Source organism: Colossoma macropomum, unplaced genomic scaffold (genome assembly GCF_904425465.1).
Source record: "Colossoma macropomum unplaced genomic scaffold, Colossoma_macropomum, whole genome shotgun sequence".
Classification (NCBI taxonomy): domain Eukaryota; kingdom Metazoa; phylum Chordata; class Actinopteri; order Characiformes; family Serrasalmidae; genus Colossoma; species Colossoma macropomum.
The window spans coordinates 6962246-6984951 of record NW_023494810.1 but is presented as its reverse complement, the minus strand read 5'-3'; the positions used below and the strand labels follow the sequence as shown (position 1 = coordinate 6984951).

General features: G+C 39.9%; 3 protein-coding genes and 1 pseudogene across 3 annotated transcripts; 3 read left to right on the top strand and 1 right to left on the bottom strand.

The window, feature by feature from the left end:
* The first annotated feature begins 303 nt into the window (after positions 1–303).
* LOC118799617 (transcription factor HES-5-like) lies at positions 304–1673 on the top strand. The gene is made up of 2 exons (XM_036559584.1): positions 304–437; positions 547–1673. The coding sequence occupies exons 1-2, from the start codon at positions 375–377 to the stop codon at positions 976–978; spliced, it is 495 nt and encodes a 164-aa protein (XP_036415477.1). The 5' UTR covers positions 304–374; the 3' UTR covers positions 979–1673.
* A 3992-nt stretch (positions 1674–5665) lies between these two features.
* Positions 5666–6542, top strand: LOC118799757 (annotated as a pseudogene).
* A 4499-nt stretch (positions 6543–11041) lies between these two features.
* On the bottom strand, positions 11042–12102 carry her15.1 (hairy and enhancer of split-related 15, tandem duplicate 1). Its single transcript, XM_036559634.1, has 2 exons — positions 11977–12102; positions 11042–11864 (listed from the first exon to the last, which is right to left on the bottom strand). The coding sequence occupies exons 1-2, from the start codon at positions 12037–12039 to the stop codon at positions 11457–11459; spliced, it is 471 nt and encodes a 156-aa protein (XP_036415527.1). The 5' UTR covers positions 12040–12102; the 3' UTR covers positions 11042–11456.
* Positions 12103–18197: 6095 nt separating this feature from the next.
* her2 (hairy-related 2) lies at positions 18198–18945 on the top strand. Its single transcript, XM_036559762.1, has 2 exons — positions 18198–18313; positions 18535–18945. The coding sequence occupies exons 1-2, from the start codon at positions 18272–18274 to the stop codon at positions 18925–18927; spliced, it is 435 nt and encodes a 144-aa protein (XP_036415655.1). The 5' UTR covers positions 18198–18271; the 3' UTR covers positions 18928–18945.
* Positions 18946–22706: the final 3761 nt, after the last annotated feature.

Sequence of the window (22706 nt, the reverse complement as noted above, 5' to 3'; positions counted from 1 at the left end):
GTTTACTCATAAAATCTAGAACTTGGTGGCACGTGCTTACAGTGATCATGACCGTATGATCGACCATTAACCTTGAACATTAGGCAGGTCACCACTTTCCCAGATTCACCCAGTCCCTCTCCATCACCCCCACCCCTCCACCTGCTCCCCTGAGACACAGACATTGTCCCTGGTTAAAAGATCTGAGCATGTGGCAGCTCCACACTCCTCATTGTCTGCCCGAGCGCTCCCATTGGCTACAAACTGTGAGAACCTCCAACAAGCCCAAGACCCACACATTCATATGGAGATGTGGGAGTATAAATAGAGGAGACTCAGCCAGTGTAGATCAGACTCACTCTACACAGAGAGATCTACAGCACTGAGATACAGCCATGACTCCTGCAGTCACTTCAGCAATGACCATCTCAAAGGAGCACCTACCTCTCAACAACAAGGTAAACTGAGAACCTGCTAAAATAAGAAATAAATTATACTGTCTTACTTAATTATCAGCAATGCTTTTGGTTCAGTTCACTAACCATTGCTCTCTTTTTGTATCTGCAGTTGAGAAAGCCAGTGGTGGAGAAGATGCGCAGAGATCGTATCAACAGCAGCATTGAGCAGATCAAGACTCTCCTGGCTCCAGAGTTCCTCAACCAGCAGCCCGACTCCAAGCTGGAGAAAGCAGACATCCTGGAGATGACGGTCAGCTTCCTGAGACGACAGCAGAAGCAGCAACAGCCTGCATTCTCCACCGACTCAGCAGCTATCAGTCAAGGCTTCTCTAGATGTGTCCATGACGTTGTGCACTTCCTGTCCAAAGAAGAAGTGAAGACACAGTCTCAGAGAAAACTGCTGAACCACTTCCAGAACCTGCAGCCATCAACAGAAGAGAAATGGAGGGAAAGTGTTCAGCCTATGCTGAGCTCTGCAGACCAACTGACCATCAGCAAAGAGAAGAGTTCAGTTCAGAGCGCCCTCTGGAGGCCCTGGTAGAAGTCTCAAAACTAGAGAGACCATGTATGGACTTTGCTTCAACTTCTGCATGAGCAGAACCATAACTCGGTTGTTGAAACGTAATGTTTTATTATTGCCTTATGGCAATAAGCTTATACCTTTCAGTTTTGAGAAAGTTCAGGAAAAATTTAAGACTTTCTTTTTTTAAAGACTTTCTAACCATGAATAATATAAATGCTTTATTGTTTGAAAGCAATTTACATTTCTGTTTTAGGAAATTATGCCATCCTTCTCATTTCTGGGAATCCCCTTTATATGCAAAAAGTACTTGTACTTTATGCTGGAATCATTTACTCCACGAGTCAAGATTCTTTTACTTAATTTGACCTTCAGTATGAAGGTGCTTGTAATATCTTCCACTATGTGGTTCTTCTTTTTGATGCCCATTCACACTGAATAATCTGTAAAGAGGAAATATGTAATCTTCTATGAAGTTAAATACAGGAAATATACAAATGAAATCAATTGACTTCAAATGTTATAGATGACATTGCATCAGTGTCTTTATGTGTACTGCATTGTTTGCACTGCTGTTCAGTTTATATTAACTCAAATTGAGTTTTCAAGTACTAGATGACATTGTGTCAGTGTTCTGGTGTGTGTTGCATTGTCTGCACTGATGTTCTGTAAAACAATGCTTAATGTCTCACATTTGAGACACAATAAATCATTTATCTCGACTCATTTGTAAAGCCTTTTACTGGACTCTGCATTGCAAAAACACCAATTAGATAAGGCATCCAAACATAATATTAATATTATGAATAGAGAAATAGTGCCATGTTGTCATGTAGATGAGACTTTAAGATACAGCAAAACATCTCAAGGCAGATTTTAGACATAAATACAGGGAATGTTTAATACGTGAGTCAGTTGCAACAGAGCACAAATAAAGATAAATGCTTAAATTCAATGGGGTTTGCATCATACACATTATACACACCTTTACAAAAGGCAGCTACTAAAAACTTTACAATTTGCCATACATTGTGCACACTAAATAAACTAGATCAAATCCAGTACACATGCAAATGTTGCACAAAAAATACAGAGCAGCAAACCATGAAAAAGAAACCGTTAATAAGGAATTACACCAATTATGCAACATTTCTGCACAATTCAATAATTCAGTCACTGAGTAGTTAACAGTATCATTCAGAGCAGTTTGGTGTGAAATGGTTTACTGTACTTGAGAAACTTACCGACTTTCTTCAAAATGTTTGTGATAGGAACCAGGGGTGGTGATATCTACAATATAGTTATTATATTTTATTCACTATCCAAAATGATCAACTAATCTACATATCACTGGTGTCCAAAAAAAAAAAACATTGCATCTCCAAAATGGTAACTTTACAGGAGAAGGAAAAAACACACCTTACTTTTAGTACAAGTCAATGGAACCAGACTTTTTTCCAAGTAATTTTTGGCCATTTCTTTTGGTCCATTCATCATGAAATGTACATGCAATGTAAAGGACAACAGGTATTTTCAAATTATGTCAAAAACTGAAAATCGTCAAAAATGGAGATACAAGGTTTTCTTCCGACAACAGCGATATGCATTCTGAGTTTGTACGTGGAATGTTGATAATGGTAAATTAGTAAGAAATCTCAAAAAATTCTTAGGGGACTACTTTGTCTTAGAACATGTGCATGTACCTCTCCACCACAGTTGCATTAGAAAAAATACTTTCAGCCTTCTCAAAATGATCATAAAACAATGCCTCAGGCATCAGACAACGCAATCACAACGTTTTAGGAGTACTGGTTAAGGGGGGCCCTGATTATTCAAATTTTCTGCATAATTCAGTTGCTGAGATGTAAACAAGGTCATTCATTCAGAGTGGTTTGACATGAAATGTTTTACTGTAGAGAAACTACAAAAAAAAAAAATGTAGATTTCTTTCTATTGGTAGTGATAGCAACCAGGAGTCGCAACAACTGCCATTTTATCTACTATCCAGAACCAGTGAACCTACACGTCGTCTGATTTTTTTCTATGCGTCGTTAATCATAGTAAAATAGCAGTAAATATAGAAAAATACATTTTCTTTGGGGACTATGTTGCCTCACAATGCATACATGCCTACAAGTACCACTCCGCCATGAATGACTTTTAAAAAAGGAACGTTTTAGGCCAAATGTTTACGCAAAACTTTAATAAAACAACGTCTCTGACATCAGGCAACATATTCATAACCATATAATGTAGTACCTTTCTGTGAGGGAGTTTTTAGAGGCATTATACGCCTCTAAAAGTCATCTTTTTCCTATCACCACAACTGTGAATAATTCTGACTTATATAGAAACTTATAACGGAGCATTTCACACCAGATCACTCTGAATGTCTTTTACATCTTAACCACTGCATGTTTAAAATATGCACATTAAATGCATATTTAATAAAAATTAAATTAAATTTAAAAAAAAAATCATTGGATTCCCCCTTTAATCCTTCAGCCCTCTGGTTCCCATCAGCACTAATCAATTCTGACTCAGTTTTTCTAGAACGAAACCTCTTTGAATAATTTTAAGTCTTAATGATCTACTAATGCAGAAATTTGGGGGTAAACGTGGAATTCCCCTTTAAAAGACATACTTAGATAAACACGCAGAACAGTCCCAGAAGCCTCAGTTGTTCGTCCAGGGCCTCCACAGTGCAGCTGTGGACCTCGAGGCGGACGGTTTTGTTGATCTGTGGTTCAGCTGACCGTGCGGCGCTGTCAGTCTTGACCTCTGGCGGACGTAGAAACGCTGGACGGCCTCCGTGGCTTTGGGCTGAAGGCGCGCGTGCAGAGTCACGTGGCGCAGGGTTTCTTGTAAACAGTGGGAGAAGCCGCGCGCGTAGTTTGAATTTGCGCGGGAAAACGCCTTGTGCCTCAGAAAACTCACCGCTATCTCTAAAATGGCGGCTTTGTCGAGTCTGAAGTCGCTGTTTTCCTCACACGTTTGTACGGCTTGGTGGAAAAGAGCCCTCATCTGCTCGATGCTGCCGTTAATTCGGTCTCTCCGGCTTTTCTCCACGAGGACTTTGCGAAACTGAGAGGGGAAATGAAAGAAATGTCGTTATATTTAGTTAAAATATGCTAATTTGCCCGTTCCACCTTAAAGCCCCGGAGTGTAACTGCTGCACCATTTAAGGTGGAACGGGAAAATTCCAAGAAGCAGGCAAATACGTAGGAAGCCAACTTCAACCTCGTAGCTAAAATGAGCAAAGAAACTGTTGTTAATGTACTTACTTTGCTATTTTCCGTGGTTAAGCTCATGTTTTCTCCGACTGGAGCCATTTCGCTCTGTTTTTTAACATGTACGAAGGAAACTAACAGCCTTGCTACCAAAAACAACGATGTGAAGAGGTGGGCAAACTGCCGCTAGTCTATTTATACCTGAGGTAACAGCTCAAACAGACGACTCTGAGCCCTTTCCCACGCTGACTGACGGATGGGGCTAATTAAAGGGGGAACAAAAACAGCGCTCTGCACTTCAGTTTGTCTTCAAACATGGGGCTACTTCCTCTCCCACTGTGGGAAAACAGCGACACGGGCCACTAAAAGTGTGCCCAACACCTGCTCAGACGTCCTGTTGTGCTGACAAGACTGTCAAGTTTGTGGGAGGCCATAAAGTCCAGTAGCCACGCTTCAGAGACGCTCTTTGATCCTAAAGAAAGCCGTAATGCTGTGGCCGAGGCTTTGAAAACTGACCTGCGCTGTTTCCCAGACTCAAGTGTCTCCCTCAGTCTGTCGTGGATTTTACTATCACTGAAGTCCAGCGTGGCACATGCCATGTCCTAATGGTATTTGAGTATCTAACACGCTTAAAAAGGATTGTTCTTCACGGGGTCTTTAGTAAAGACAATGGTTCTATATGGAACCACGACTTCTACATATAATTTCATGCTTGTTTCTTTGGTGAAATCATGAATTCAGATACATGGAGAATATCTTGTAAATGGTACTATAGAATCTTTTTAAAATGGCTCAGTTTACCACTTTCACCATAGAACCATTCACAATACATTCTCCATCAATCCGAAGAACCGTTCACTCTTAAAAATATGGTTCTTCAAGGGTTGTTGAGTAAAGACAGTGGTTCTGTATAGAACCATGAACACTCAAAGAACTGTTTGCATGCTTAGTGTTGTATGCATCATAAAATGTTACTTCAGATTAATGAATATGGTTCTATAGCTATATTTTTAAAAGAGTTCTAAATAGCACCATAAGAGGTTCTACTGTTAATGTAAAGCTTTTAACAATGAACGAACCTTTTTCAGTGCTATATAGAAACCTAAACAAAACATTCTGGGCCAGCTGGTAAAAAATTTGCCTTTAAAAAATTCTCAAAGATGTAGTGAACAGTGTGAAAACAAGAACACTGGCCAGGCATTTGTCATTTGTTTTTTGGTGACCAAAAGAAATGTGATGCATAAAACAAGTCTCTTTCCTGCTCAACCCTATATATTAAAAGCACAACTTTAATTAAACTCAGAAAATTGATAGACGCTGACACATATGATCTAACAGATAAACTGATCGGCTTGGCGCCACAGAAATAACAGAGTATTGAATTTCTAGCAGAAAGGTGAATGGTTTGATTTGATTTGTAGAGGACGCCTCACCCCCCTGGCCCCGGAGTGTGGGAAACCTAATCCTGCCTGGGACTCATGCCTTTTGTAATGCTAATGAGCTCCTATAAATACTGGAGAGGGATCCTCACTCTAGACCACATCTGACTGACTCTCCTCAGTGAAGCACAGCCTGTCTCTCCTGAAAGAATGGCTCCTACTTGCCTACCAACTTCTGACTACTCAAATCTTACAAACAAGGAAAAACATAGAGTAAGTATCTGCTTCATATTCCGATGCTGTATATCACTGCTTTGTTTATTTGTTTTCCCATATATAAGCATTTTATTCTTGATGAATCTGAATGGATTGCTAACAGACGTTCTCTTTTCTTCATCAGCTAAGGAAACCAGTTGTGGAGAAAATGCGGCGAGATCGCATCAACAACTGCATTGAGCAGCTCAAGGTGATGCTGGAGAAGGAATTCCACCAGCAAGACCCCAACACCAAGCTGGAGAAAGCTGACATTCTGGAGATGACCGTGGTCTTCCTGAAGCAGCAGCTGCAGCCCCAGATCTCAGCACCTCCGAAAGCCCATCATGACGGCTACTCTCAGTACTGGAGCGAGACCATGAACTTCCTTTCAGCCAACTCCAAGCTGGACGTTACACCTCAGCATTTCAACCACAACCAAGAAGCACAGAGAGCGACGAAAGATCTCCACGTGTCTCCAGTTGCCTTCCAGCCCAGCCAGGTTTCAGTCAAGCAAGAAACCAGCACCAACGGAGCTGTGTGGAGGCCTTGGTAGAGACCCTGAACCCAGAGACTTTCTCATGTTTACCAGATGGTAGTTGTACCATCGCTGAGTAGGAAGCGCATTTTCCATTCCAATCGTTCTGATTTTTTCTCATGTTGAGTTTCAGAATCAGAATCAGTGTTTTAATGTGTGCCCCATGGGCAAAGTTTATCTACTAAGAGATTGAAATCTTCAGTATGAAGAGCTAAAGGTCTTGTGATCTGTTATTGAACTCTAGTAGAGTTTATGGTAAAACAGTTTAGTTTTATTTTTTTATTAAATTATCTTTAAGCTTATTTGTTACCTTTTATAAAGGATTGTACTGTGATTTCTTATAATATTAACTCCCGAATATAAATAAATACTATGAATTTAAATATACTCACTGTGCTTTGTTGATCTCATTCTGAATCTTCACTAACTTTTATTGTACTTTGACGGTTGCTCCATAGTGGTTCTCACATGAAACAAATGCAGTTAAAAGCAGTCAAGTTGTAAATTGTACATTTACACTCACATTTGTAGCAGGTTCTTTGAGGTGATTCTTGCCACATTTCAGGCAGGATTAACACATTAAATCTTTAAATTAATCCAATTATGTCACTGTTTTCATGAGAAATTTCAATGTCAGCTACACCCTTAAAAAGAGGTTCTTCATAGGTTCTGTAGTAAAGGGAACCGTTATGCATAGAATAAAAAAAAACATTCGAACATTTAAATGATTCTTTTATTAAATTGTTTTAAAGTAATACAATGATTCCACTCTTGCAACAAGTCAACCTTTTTGGTACCATATAGAAGGCTTTTTGCTAAGTGTGTATGGCCAATGACTGCTCCCACTTCTAAAGAACACTTTTAAGGCCTTAAAGAAGAGTTATTTTGGTGTGATGCCTTAGAAGAATCACTTGATTCCCTAAAGAACAGTTCAACAGATGGTTCTTTAAAGAATCATTTCTGTCAGTGACATGTATGAGACTCTGTTTAAAGTTTAACGAACCTCTACATAATGCAGGTTCTGTGTCTTTACCATGAAGTAAACATTCTATACATACATTTAAAAAATACTAGAACCATACACCCAAGCCAAGAACCATTCAGGAACCTTATTTTTAAGTGTGTGTTGAGGGGTGCATATTTTACAGGACCATGATAAAAAAGGATGCATTTATTTAATTATTTACTTATTTATCTAACAACTAATGCCATCTTGTTCCATTTTCCTTTTGGCAAGAGCTCACAGATCCCAAAATAAAAGTAGTAAATAAAAAAAATCAAATAAAAGCAGTAAAACTCCACCCCCTTGTTTCTCTCCTCCCCCCAGTCTACACAAATTCATACGTGTGCTCCTGTCTGTCACTGCACGAGACCAAAGCACACACGTGAAGGAAGCATGAGCCCGTGTGAGAAAGTGTGTGGAGGTTTTGGGGGGGTTGGAGGGGGGGTTAATGTCCCTGTTTGTACGCCAAACCCCTGATAATAGGCACTGTGTGCTGTCAGCTCTGGTTTCATCAGACAGCTGGTGAGCTGGATGGAAGCAGGGCCGTGCTGTTGGTCACATGTGTGGGTCCAGCTTCTCGCAGGATTTCCCACACTCCTCACCGAGTCTCCCCTTTCAGCGCACACACAAAGGAAGTGTGCCGCGCTAAATTATCCATTAGGCATGGTGGTGTGAATTCTGACCCTTCTCCTCCACTGCCCCCCATTCACGGCTATCCCCCGGGAGTGAGCTATATGCTTGTTAAAATCAACTTGTTGAAGAACTGTGTTAATGTGGATCGAGTAGTGTGGGGTAGTGAGTAGTGTGGTCAGGTCTGGGTCCACTGAAACTGTTTTGGCAGTGTGAGAGTAAAAGAATATTGCACAGGTTCAAGGATTCTGCATGTGTAACAAGTATATCGAAAACCTCATATCTCCAAAATGGTAACTTTACAGGAGAAGGAAAAAACCTACTTTACTTTTAATGTAAGTCAATGTAATCAGACTTTTTTCCAAGTCATTTTGGGTGATTTCTTTCTTTACATACAATGCAAAGGACAACAGGTAGTTTCAAATTATGTTTCTTCCGACAAGAGCGATATTCATAATATGTTATACTGCACTATTCTAAAAAAAAGTAGCTGTAGATGGCAGTAGAAAGCAGTAGATGGTCACAGTCCTAAGTCGTAAATCTATCTATCTATCTATCTATGTGTGTATATATATGTGTGTGTGTGTGTGTGTGTGTGTGTGTGTATATATGTGTGTGTGTGTGTGTGTGTGTGTGTGTGTGTGTGTGTGTGTATATATATATATATATATATATATATATATATATATATCACACACACACAACAATGATAAATGGAGCAATATAAATTATTCAAAATTACTTGGAAATAAATATTGTATATGTACAGTTAAGTTAAGAATTACAAGGTAGAAGGTTTTATTAGGACAGCAATGTTATACTGGACAATATAAGGTACATTAAGAACAATATTTGAGTAGGCAGAGTTTGTAGTACTTATAAATGTCTTTAATCTCCACTATCATGGCCTATATGTGTTTTATATTCATGCTTTACAGTGATCTGGTGGTGTCATATTTCAGTATCTCAGCCTGAGAGTTTATTCCTAGTGTTGCCTGTTGGTGTGATAGGTGGTAAATGGTGGGACACTGAAAGCACCGGCACACTTTTCACACTGTCACACATCTGTGGGGGTTTTACGACAATCAGTCTTTGGTCTCACAGGACGTCAGCCAGCAGGATTAGAGCGTAGACACCAACCACACAGTGAGAAGGGGTGTATTTAGTGATTCTGGGAATCTAGGCAAAAGACAGGAATAGGGCCCCATACTTTGCTGTCTACTCAGCAAAGTGAAATCATTTCAAATCCAGTCATTATATCTAATACTGAGACGAGACCAGCCTTTTATTTATTTAATTTCCAGTCAAACACAGAGTTACACAGAGGCGTCAATATCAAACATTTCAGAGATCTCTTATACCATTCATTTTAGGAGACTCAAATTTAAATTTTTTTTTAAAGAAACCTGCAGGGATGTTTTTCCACACCTCCACAGTCTTAGAAGTTGGTTGCATTTTCTACTCCTCACAATCTAAGTAATCCCAAACACATTCAGTGATGATGAAGTCTGGACTCTGGGGTGGTCAGTCCATTGTTCTGAGAACACCAGCAGCTTTTTTGTTTGCTTTTTCCTTTCTCATCAACAACCTTCAATCATTTTTTGAACTCCAGTTTTGTAGACTCCTGTTTTTATACTTACGTTCCTCATTTTTATGCTCGTGGAAAAATGAACAACTTGTACAATATGGTTATTCTTAACTATCGTTTCTACTCGTATCTCCATTTTTCAGTTTTTGGCATCGTTTGAAAATGCCTGTTGCCCTTTATGTTGTGTGTAAATTTCATGAAGAATGGACCAATAGAAATGACCCAAAATGATTTAGAAAAATGTCTGGTTCCATTGATTCAAATTAAAAGTAAAGTATGTTTTTTTTCCTTTTCCTGTAAAGTTACCATTTTGGAGATACAAGGTTTTCTTCCAACAACAGTGATATATATAGGAACAAAACAAAGGCTTGCAGCCCCATTATAAGCAACATAACTTTCCTACATACATCCTCTCTCGAGTCAAAGCACTGACACACTTTTCTCACTGTCACACATTTAGGTGTGAACACTTTTACACAACCGCATTTACAGTATACGGCATGTGCCTGTGCTGTATTTACTACTGTGGGAAGCCTTTGGTCTCACTGGGTGTCAGGCTGTCAGGTAGTTGCAGTAGGAGATGGCACACCTCTCTCTCTCTCTCCCACACACACACCCTCCCACCGACCCCCACTGGGAGACACACTCCCCTTCCTGGAATCCCCCTCCTCCTCTGCTCCAGCTCAGGTTTGCCCCCAGGCTCGATCCATTGATGTTATCAAGTGTTACAGGCAGGCCTGTGATTGGATGAGGAGTGTGGGAAAGCAGCGAGCGCCTCAGCCCCATGCTGTTAGAAGCAGACAAATGCATTGTAAACGGAGCATCGTCTGGGTGCGCAATCAGTCTTTATTGTCAAAAGATGTTTACAGGTACGGGGCTTATAGCTTAGCACTAAATAACAGTTGTCTACATTAACGCTAGACTGGAAAGGGGCAAACAGCCCACACATGCAATTTAATTACATCAAACATGAGATTAAGCATTACTGTAATTAAGTGGCCTAACTGGGGGTGGAACTTTAAAACACCAAATTAATTGAATGTCAGTGCTAAGCATGTTATGCATGATATGTTAAAAACAAATACTGACCATTTTTAATGTACGCAGTTTTGTGATCCATTCTTGTTTGTTACCGTGTGTCTAGTTTTTGGTTAAAAAAACATGTTGTATTATTGGGTATTATCCCTGAGCTACTTTAAAGGATACGCTGAATTAATCTGTAAGTGAGCACCATTTAAAAGTTATGATATTATAAGTTAATATCATACTCAGCAACTGAATGTTCTCATGCAACCCATGTTATTACATAATATAAGAGCTAATGTGTGTGTTTATGCAAGATAGTCTCTCTTTCAGAGTGTCTCAGTCATATCTGAAGATCTGAAACATGCATTCTGTAGATGGCAGTGAAAAGCATTGCTTATTATGAGATACTTGTGACAGACTTAACACAGAAGTCATTCATTCATTTTCACAATCAGTGATTTTTATTAATCAACAATGAGAGACACACAGTGTCCACTATTCATTTTGTTCCACAAACATATCAAGATGAGAACATGTCTCAAATGCCAAAATCAATGATTTCATTAACATATTCCAGCACATCAAAATGCTTAGATTCTAAGCAGAATCAGAACCGAGGTTCTATAAAGCAAACCTTACTTGACAAAGCAAGCAATGTTTGAGCTAATGTAAACTTTTATCTTCTAATTCTTCTTCAATATGAAGAATCTGCCCTTTAGGAGCTTCACAAATAGAAGCGTAGTTCTTTCACATTCCGTATCGAAAGTCTTTGGAAATAATACATTTCCTACATCATAAGAGATGGTACAACTACCATCTGGTAAACATGAGAAAGTCTCTGGGTTCAGGGTCTCTACCAAGGCCTCCACACAGCTCTATTGGTGCTGGTTTCTTGCTTGACTGAAACCTGGCTGGGCTGGAAGGCAACCGGAGACACGTGGAGCTCTTTCGTCGCTCTCTGGGCTTCTTGGCCGCGGTTGAGATGCTGAAGCGCCACGTCCAGCTTGGAGTTGGCTGAAAGGAAGTTCATGGTCTCACTCCAGCACTGAGAGTAGCCGTCATGGTGGGCTTTCAGAGGTGCTGAGATCTGAGGCTGCAGCTGCTGCTTCAGGAAGACCACAGTCATCTCCAGAATGTCAGCTTTCTCCAGCTTGGTGTTGGGGTCTTGCTGGTGGAATTCCTTCTCCAGCATCACCTTGAGCTGCTCAATGCAGTTGTTGATGCGATCCCGACGCATTTTCTCCACAACTGGTTTCCTTAGCTGATGAAGAAAAGAGAAAGTCTGTTAGAAATGCCTTCAGGTTGATCATGCAATTCGAAAGAAGCAAAGCAGTGATTAAAAAAGTGGAATATGAAGCAGAAGAGATACTTACTTTATGTTTTTCCTTGTTGGAAAGCTTGGAGTAGTCAGAAGCAGGAAGGTAAGTAGGAGCCATTCTTTCAGGAGAGAGAGGCTGTGCTTCACTGAGGAGAGTCAGTCAGATGTGGTCTAGAGTGAGGATCCCTCTCCAGTATTTATAGGAGCTCATTAGCATTACAAAAGGCATGAGTCCCAGGCAGGATTAGGTTTCCCACACTCTGGGGCCAGGGGGGTGAGGCGTCCTCCACAATAGAAGAAGCATCAATTATTTCATGGTTAACTGGCCTCATGGCCCCAGCAGAGGGAATGGTCTTCCAGCTATCAATGGCACTGGCTGAACACAGGGCAGGTTGTTAGACTTTTATTACCTGGGAACCTTGCCTCTGGCTGATAAACCGTCTGCAGATGGGGACCATGAGGGTTTGATAATTTCCCTAAAGGCCACAGACATAAAGATAAAACTGTACGCCCCTTATCTGGTACAAACACATTTTCAAATTTCACAGCTGTCTTAGTTAGGCGAGTGATAATTATCAGCTTTAAACGATAAGCGACACCTTTTTATTTTATTATGCACGAGGATAGCCAACAAATTTAAATATATTTAAAACCTGCTGTAGTGATAAGGCCTTGTCTCCAAAATCATAAATGTATGTCAATGTAGACAGATTTCCCAAGTAATTTCAGACTTGGTGAATTTATCCCAAAATGTTAACACAATATAAAGAACTGGCAGTTTCAAATATAAAAAAGCAAAAATGCATAAAATGACAACAAAAACTACTCTTCCGCTGCTAGTTTCTCATACCGTCACACACTAAGAGGAATGCGTTCACTGTGAATGTCAATTAAGCACAATTATCCCGTGCCCTCGAGGACGGCACACTTCTATTGTTCTGGGCAGCCTCCCTCCGCCAGGGAATTTTGGGTTATAAATGGACAGACAGTGTGGGAAAGCCAGGCAGGATCCTGCTCACACGTCCTCAAGTCAATAGAGCAGAGCCCCTCCTCTGTTCCCTCTACAAACACCCTTTGAACCCTCTGCTCAGATCAGAGGCACCGCTGGGCCGTGGGACGCGTGCACGTTCTCACCGGACTTCTCCCACATCACCTGCTCCCTGCCGCCAAATCTACTAACCCCCATCAACCCCCCTCCACTTATTCCACTAAGTAGACATGTGCTCCAACATCTGCAGCGCTGACGAGGTGAACATGAACTTCTTTTTGATGTCAAAGTTGCAGGTTCTCACAGTTCCCAAAGGTTCTCCATATGTTAAAGCATAACTGTTTTCATGATGATCTATTAAGCACAGTGTATCGACATATATTTGCTTTCTATATACATAATATATGCATAATATATATAATATGTATTTTTGTTTGTTTTTTGTTTTTTTTCCCTTATTGTCAAATAAGACATCTAAATGCACAACATTTGTGCTAAACAACACTGACCACTGGTCAGGAGGCTAAGTATAGCATATTTAGCGTATTGTTAGAATGCCGAAGCCCATAAACACCATATGTTCCATATGTTCTGTGTCGTTTTGGAGGGAAAACTTGGCCACTTTCTTTCGCTCTTCTCAAGCAAGACATTTCTAAGCAGTGAGTCATAAATGACAGACGACGCTGGTAAAAGAATGAGCGCATTCCACTGCAGACCTTCTCTCCATTCAGAAAAGAAAAGAAAAGCCAAGGCCTCATAATACACCAGGCATGCACAGATATATAGTGTCTCCATGGCTGTGTGCCCAGCTGCCCGAGTATCTAAGCATGGCCAAAGCGGCCCTCTCCAGCGAGGAATGTGTGAGAGTTTCGTCCTGAGTGTGTTTCCCACACTTCGGCCCCATTCAACGGCCGGCCCCACCCTGCTGCCACTGATCCAGCGGGGCCTCATTATGCCTCGGCCTCAATAGACCATCTGGACCTCTAGTTGAACACAAAAAAAAGCCTCGCTCTCTCCCACACACCTTAGGGGGGGCTACAGGTAGACTCCTGTTGACAGATCCCACCATCCAGGTGCAGGAACGCATGACCACACACACAAACACCTGGAGGCATGTATACCAGCCAGCCTTACTGCACCTGCCTATGTAAATGACCGTACAGGTAACTAAATGAGCTGCAGACCTTTAATTCACCTGCTGTTTACAACTCCATACAAAACAGTAACACATTGAAAATGTATTACAATAAGTTCTACTTATGTTTAGACATATACTGACAATATATAACAATACAGTTAATTTTCATAATAATAGAGAGAATAGCAATCTATTTAAGGTATATTAAGTCCATAATGTGATGTAGGTTCAACATATTTTTTTGATTTTTTTTTAATATTTCTGTTTATTTATATACATTTAAATATGCTGCTTCTGTAACATCACAAGTCTGTTTCACTTGTTGAAACAGCTGTAGAACCTCTCACAAGTCATATATTAAAATTACATTAATATAATACAAAATATTTTACAGTGTATTTGAGAATGTGCTGATAACATATGACAATATTCCATTTTCACAGGTAATAACAGTATATTTCACTCTAAAAGCCATGATGTGAGAACCATGATGTGATGTCGTTCAACATACCCTTCTAACAGATTTTTTTGTTTTCTTTATCTATATAAACCACACATGTTGAGCAAAAAGACTGTACAAGAAGTAATATATTGAAAATATGTATAGTTTGGAATATATATATACATCATATAAGCTAAGAATATATTTCACTTTCATACAGAATAGCAAATTGATGTAATGTAAAGTATCTTATTGATAGAGTTATCATTATGTACCTGGTTCTACGTAGATTTCTCTGTAAATCTGTAAGTCACCCTTCAAAAAATTCTACATAATTAAATGGTTGAGATGTAAACAAAGTCATTCGAGCAGTCTGGTGTAAAATGCTCTGTTGTAGAAAAACCAGATGTCCACCTCTAAAAGCTCCCTCACATAAAGTTATTACATGAAATGTTCAGATGTATGCTGCCTCATGTCTGATACATTGTTTTATGATAGTTTTATGATTAATTTTAGTTTAAAATGTATTTTAATCCAGTTATTTTAACCGATTCATGGCGGAGGGATTTGTGCAGGGCACAGTGAGACAAAATAGTCCCCAAAGAGGACTTTTTTGCCATCATCAACATTACATATAAAAATCAGTTTTTGACTTAATTTAAACATACCTGTTGGCCTTTACATTGTGTGTAAATTTCATTATGAATGGACCAAAAGAAACAGCCCAAAATGACTTGGAAAAAAGTCTGGTTCCATTGAGTTACATTAAAAGTAAAGCGTTTTTTTTTCCTTCTCCTGTAAAGTTACCATTTTGGAGATATGAGGTTTTGTTCTGACAGCAGCGATATATTTTATAAAATATACACAACACATACCAATCTTTTAAAATGTGAAAACCCATCATGCGTAGCTTGTGGATAGTCAGTGTAACAGACACTCCTCAATATATTCTTTCATTCAGACGTTTCTCTCTTTTTGTAGAACCTGTAACACACCTTTTCAGTGTCACATCAAGTTGTAAAAACAGCTTTAGAACTTTAATCTGTTGTAATGTGAAGCCCTAAGATGATGTACCTTGTAGGTAGAGTTCGCATAATGTAGATTCATCAACACATTTATTTCAACAGATTCTTTTTTCTAGGCTTTTCTTTCAGGTCTTCGGGCCTTTTTCCCTCCACTTTCTGTCAGTGGCCACCAATGTGCCGGCAAGTGCCGACACACAGGGGGCGGGTTACTAATGGGGCAGGAGGTATGCAACAATGCCACAGTTTCGTGCTCTAAGTGGCTTTTCATGGCTCGCCTGAATGCCAGGTCATGTGGTCCAGGAATGCCATTGAGTGTCCCCTCAGATTCCCCTCCAGCGGCAGGAGGTCAGGGGTTTCCCAGGTCCACCGCTGATGGAGTGTGCAGGGCCAGTTCACACTGAGCATGACGCCCAGCATCTGCCCCTCTCTCTCTCCCTCTCTCTGTGTGGGTGAGAGAGCGTGAGGCCAGTAAAAGTCTGTTTTGCAGTGAGGCAGCAGTGTATTGTGCCTTTACAAGTTACTTTTGGCGGGAGCTGGAAGTAAGTGTGGGAAAGGATTTGGGGTTAAACCCCTCCAAACCTACCCGCTCACACACACACACACACACATACACACATGCTGTGTAGTTTCATTAAATGATGCAACAAAAAAGATATGGAGTTATTTTTTTTGCTGAAGTGATTTTTTGCTCTAGTTAATAAATTCTAAATATCAGGTTCGTCAGTTGTTGCCTTCACAGTTTGAATGATGACTGGTGATGCATTCTTTTTAAATGGAACCAGAAATCATTGTTTCAATTGGCTGCTTTTAGAGAAAATGCATTAAATCTGAAGCTATTTTGCTAGGGGTCTAATAGGCTGTTCATAAGTCTAAAGATGAAGATAAATAGGTTATATTTATCTTCAACAGTCTATATAAATAAGAGAAAAACCTTTTAAAAATAACAGCCTGATAGGATATCCTATAACGCTGTAAGATATATTGTCTATTCTCATATACCACAACACTGACACAGTGTGATATTGCTCAGTTTAGATTTTACATATATGCTTATACTGCCAACATATTTGATAGATAACCAGCATTACATCTGAAATATAATGCCCATAAGACAATATAATGCCATTTTAATAGATTTTTTAATCTATATTTGTGGACTTTACTTGGTGCTTCAAGAAAATTTACATACGTTCATGCACATTCTGTGTGTTTAGCATTTACAAAACTGTGTATAGTTCCTTTTGGTGTCATTTTAAGAGAAGAAAACAGAACAATTTGATCAAAACAAGTAACAGGTTTGTATTTTTTTTATTGAGTAGTGACATTCAGCAAGTATGGGTTCATTAGCTTTGTTAATGCTGACTTCATCTTAAAATTACATTTTCTTAATTTCTTATATATACTTAAATACTCAAAGATTGTTGTATGAACTTAATTCAATAACACCACACATTTCCATTCAATCACATTGAGTAGAGTCAGTGTGTCTTTGTCACATCAACATAAAGTTCAACTGTTGATGGAATAAACAAACATTTTCAGTACAATTTATTTGGGTTTCTATTTGAATCAACACAAACAGTTTTCATTAACTGAAATGTACTATCATTGATTTTGTCCATTTTACATGATCTAAACACAACACAGTTCATTTGTTTATAGTCAACATGTTTTCAATTAGTCAAACAGCCCCGTTGGTTCATTTTTTGAGTGTATATTCTTATTACATTTCTATATTTTTAGTTTTTAATTGCAAATAAAAAGCAGACCCCATCTCCCACCCTTTGTCCTTTTTTACTGATTTGCTGACAGCAGTTTTCCCGCGCACAGGAGCCAGCTGTGCTTTTGAGCTGTGGTTCATCATCTTCAAACACAAAAACACAAAGCCTGGAGTCTGTGTTTCCCCAACTTTCCCACCGCAGCACTTCAATAGAAGGCCAATAGAAGCGTGCCGCTCTCATTACCACATTAGTGCAGTCCACTTCCCCTCAGGGTCCATTCAATAATGATTAACAGCATGATTCACCCAAAGGGCTGTACTTCCCTGCCCCTAAATCTCTCACACATCTGCTACTGTACGGATTACAAGAAGGACTCACAGTGTGACATACAGCATCATGTACAGTCTGATATAATACATTGTACTGCAAGCGCAATACAACAGTGCCGTACTAATTATCACGATATCTATTTGAGATCCGAGTTGACACCATAAATCAGTCTTACTGTGTAGACTAGATATTCCCAGTGTTCACCTAAACTATTATATAATAATTAGGCTAAATAAACATCTTTAAGTTTCGTTTCGTTTAGTTAATTATAGCGAAACACACTATAGATCCACTGTCCCGCCGTTTTCGGAAGACAAAAAGTCTTGAAATGATGTCGGGGGTCATAATGCAGTCAACTATTTCACGGATTTGTCTTCATTTGTCCAAAACAGTGGTCGCGCTCCAATATGTGCCCTTGTGTTCTAACTAGAACGCTTGGCTAGGGCGTAGAATAGGGGCCGCGGCGCACTAGCTAAGCATCCTAGTTAGGACGCAAGAATACAAATTGGAACGAAGCCAGCGACAAAGCGCTGCCCCAATCGAAGCGCTGTATTGTCACCGCGGCGTCCCTGATTGGCTGCCGGGTGTGAGAAAGTCACGCGCGAAGCAGCGGTCCCGCGAAAACGGGGTGTTTAAAAGGGAGACGTTGAGCGCGTGAGGCACAACAACAACAACAAGCAGACGAGAAACGTCAACGGTCGCAGAAATGGCATCCAGCGAGTTTCAGCAGAGGAATGAGAAAATCAAAGTGAGTATTTCGGTTGTTGAAAACGTTTCTGACTCTACGAGGCTGAAGTCAGTTTCTTGTTCGAATTAATCTGCTGTACCATTTAAGGTGGAACGGGAAAATTCGGACAAGAAGCTAATTTCAGCCGCGTTTTGTCCGTTTTAAGTATCGTTAGCTTTCAGTTTCGTCGCTGTTGTTGGCGTTTCTGACTTAAGTGTCATCTTTTGCTGTCTTTTCTTCAGTTAAGGAAACCAGCGGTGGAGAAAATGCGCAGGGACCGCATCAACAACAGCATCGAGCAGCTCAAGACGCTTCTGAAAGACGAGCTGAAGGCCAGGCAGCCAAGCTCCAAGCTCGAAAAGGCTGATGTCCTGGAGATGGCCGTGACCTACCTGAGAAGCAAGACCGCTGAACAGAGCTACGCCGACGGGTTCGCCCGGTGTTTGGAGGAGACTGCCCGTTTCCTCTCGGCTCAAAACCAGCTCACAACAGACAAACCGGCTGTAAAGAAGCATTTTGATCGAGCACAGAAGCCCAAAGCAAGAGTGAAGAGTGTCTCTGGCGGTCAGAAGTCCATCTCCAGTGTACCCAAATGCACAGGGACCACCAGCACACCGCTTTGGAGACCCTGGTGATGCTCCTCACCTTTTGGAGAGTCCTCTTTTTAAAGACTGTTCTTATTTAAAAAGAGAGAATGTACTGGCTCTTTAGCCATGGTGGTGTTCTCTTGTGCAGTAGAGCATTTATGTTCCTTTATGTAATGTATAAATGTAGACAGCAGCTGTTTTCCACAAAGACTGGACTACCCCATATCTGAACTCCAACACGCACATGATTACTGCACTTCACCTGTGTGAAGATTTTCTTTACATATTGTGAAAATGAGGCGTGTCGCCTCTTTATTTTATATTTCTATGAAACTTCTTTGTAACCTTTAGAGGAATTTGATCTATCATGTTGATAGGATGGTTGAAGTATGTCTTGTTAGACAAATAAAAGAAATGTACACTTAATTTTTACTGATGACTTTTTTTTATTATCCATCACATTGGCATAACTATATGAATATGAGGGATGTGACGACTCTTGGTCATCCAAGATATTTCATAAAATGACCATCTCAGCATGATCAATTTAATGATGCAAAAACTGCCATTTTATTAACTATCTAAAACCTCCAGTGAACCAACATATGTGGTGTTGATAACGGTATAAAGTGGTTTTCTCTCTGGGGCCAATTTTACCCCACAATGCCATACATGGACCAGCCCCCCATGAATGGCTTTTAAAAACACATTTTAGGCCAAATCTTTGCAACAAAACATTCGTAAAACAATGTCTGGCATCATTCAGCACATTCACAGTCATATAATGTAGCCACTTTCTGTTCGGGAGCTTTCAGAGGCATTGAACTCTTCAGACGTCTGGTTCCTATCACCACCACTGTAAACAGTTCTGACTAACGGAGCATTTCACACCAAACCGCTTTGAATGACTGTTTGCATTTTAAACATTAATTATGCAGAGATTTTGAAAAATCAATGGAAATTCCCTTTAAGTCTTTCCATTCTGAACAATTTCCATAACACATTCCGTTTCAAAAACAACGCTCAAATCCATGACCTCACATTTCTCACATTCCTCAGTTGCTCTTTATTATGAGAGTGAATTATTCACGCTTGGATTGTTTTCAGTTATGGCCTGTCTTGCACTAAGGCCCTATTGAGAGGTCTGTGTTCCCACAGTGACGCACTGAACAGCTGATCCAGTCCCAGGCTTTGAACCCTAAACGCGTGCGAGGGACTCTCCGACAGTGTGCTTTCCCAGGCCAGCACACAGAGCAATGCTGTCTGGATTTACAGTGTGTTAAAGAGCATCTCAAAAGCATGAGGTGTGTTACTGGCCTGCGCTGTGGCTACTTTGATCTGAGTCATTTCGAGACACTCAAAGGTGGCTGAGAGCTTATATGACCGTCTGCTTTGTACTGGCAGTGTGATGGTGTGACGTCACAACTGAAATAAGCCAGGCTGCGTAATAAAAACAGTCCTACCATGCACATTTACTGAAATTTACTGAAAACATTTTTAAAAATTGGCCTGTGCAAATGTTATGGCACGTTTTATATTCAGCTTTATTTTTTTCCAATATGTTAAACTCTGACAAAAGTAATTGTGCACTAAAATTTGCAGAAAACTATCACAATTGTGTTCTCAGCAGAGGATGTGCTCACTCATCTTCACTTAGAAAATATCCAAACTTTTGCGTACGACTGCTTGAATAATTCAAGGAGCAAAAACAATGACAGAAAACAGTGCTGTGCGGTGGGAATGTGTCGTCTCTGCTAAAGCGTAAGTTAATGATGGGCCGTAAGCTGTTAGAATGGCCGTGGCAAAGGAGACGGGGTTTAAGTTTGCTCCCAGGGCTATTTCAGACCATAAACGCTCACTCTTACAGAGTGAGAGGAAGTGTGCCTACAAACAACGGCACTAAAGTGCTGAGAAAGTGTGCTGCCACTTCTGATCTGACTCTAGCAGTGAATTGTGACGTGAGCAGGGTGGACAGCAATGACCAGCAGGTGGTGGATCACCATCTGTCTAATCTAAACTGTCACCTGTTAATTAGAAATGCTGTCTAACTGTTACTAGCCTGTCAATACTAATACTAATACTACAACTAATAATAATAATAACAATTTTTCATACATAAAAATGCAGTTCGAAGTGTTTTACAATGAAACAAAACAGCAAAATCATGTATGTAAAACAGTAAATAGCAAATAAAAACAATTGAAAAGAGTGATAATATTGGTAATATTAAACAAACAAACAAATAAATATAAATATGAGCTATTAAACTTTGAAATATAAAGAAATTAGAGATAAACTAATGAGTGATTTTTAGCTGTTTTTTTAAAGCAAGTAACAGATGAAGCTGGAGGAAGATTAGCTGGTAAAGAGTTCCACATTTTAGGCGCTTAAAAATTGACGCTGCCAGTCTTTTTGTGCTTCACCCTGTGAATATTTAATAAAGCAGCACTTTAGGAACAGAAACTAATTAACAAATTAATCTGAAGAGCTCTCTAATGAGTTGTACATGAGACTAAATAGGCCTCAATCTATCTAAGTAGGCCCATCACATGATGCATTGTTATGAGGGGCTAATATACAACAGCATAATAAAACAGCATGCTTTGAGTAGTGAATGCTGGGAAAGTGTGCCCTTATCCTAATAGACCAGCTGTCTCCTGTAGGAAAGCAGCTGCACTATATTATGTCCAAAAGTTTGTGGACACCTGCTCGTCCAACGTTTCTTCTGAAATCAAGTGTATTAATAGGGAGTTTGTCCTGCTTTGCTGCAGTAACAGTGTCTTCTGTGAAGACTTTACACTAGATGTTGAAGCTGTAAGGATTTGATTGCATTCAACCCCAAGAGCATTAGTGAGGTCAAGTACTGATGTTGGATGATAAACTCTGGATCACTCAAACTCATCCCAAAGGTACTGGGTGGAGCTCCATCCCTCCGGAGAACACAGTAGTCACTGCGCCACAGCCTAATGCTGGGGATGACCTTAGGCTCACGTGTGTCTGCTCCATAGTATCCTATTTAATTATCAATGCTTTTCTATTGATATATTTTAATACCACTTTAACTGTACACGTAAGTTTCACACTCTCATAACTATATAGCTTACACATTAGTGTCATAGTAGTAACTAGATAATATATATTAGGTACTGAATATAAATCATTACTTGTCTTTATTGGAAATCACCTCAGCCTAATGCTTGCTGTAGCTGCTGATCAGTACTGTGTAAAAAATCATGATACTGCAGCATTTAAATGACTTTGCCTGTCTAAAATATTGAATTTCTTCATTTCTTTAGCTGGTCTGTTGTTGAAATGCTCTTGTTTTATATTATTCTCATGTTGCTTGACCCAAACTCCCCTGGCATTCTACCGTAGAATTTCTTGATGTAGCTTGGATATCATTGCTCCCTCAAAGACTGGAAGCCTTTGAGGCCCTGAGGCAGTAAAGCAACCCCCAAAAGACTGTGGAGTCACTCATGTTCCTAGTTATCACCATATCTATGAACCTGAAGTGGGAGAAGAACCCAGTCTCCACAGTCAAGATAGTGCAGCGATCTACTGTCTTATTCTTCATTATATTTTTATTTTATATGTCCCTTATTTTATCTGTAACCCTACAGTCCATATAGTAGAGCCAGCTGTTTAGATATTAAACCTGTTATGCACTAGTGAGTCCACCAGGTGGCAGCATCTGACATGTAAAGTGGTACCTGAAGTGCCAGAAATGCACCAATTGTTTTGTCATGCACTGTAAAATGTGGCTCGTCAGATCTACCTACAAAAACTACTTCACGTGGTAACAAGTAGTTTTATTCAACCTAAATAAA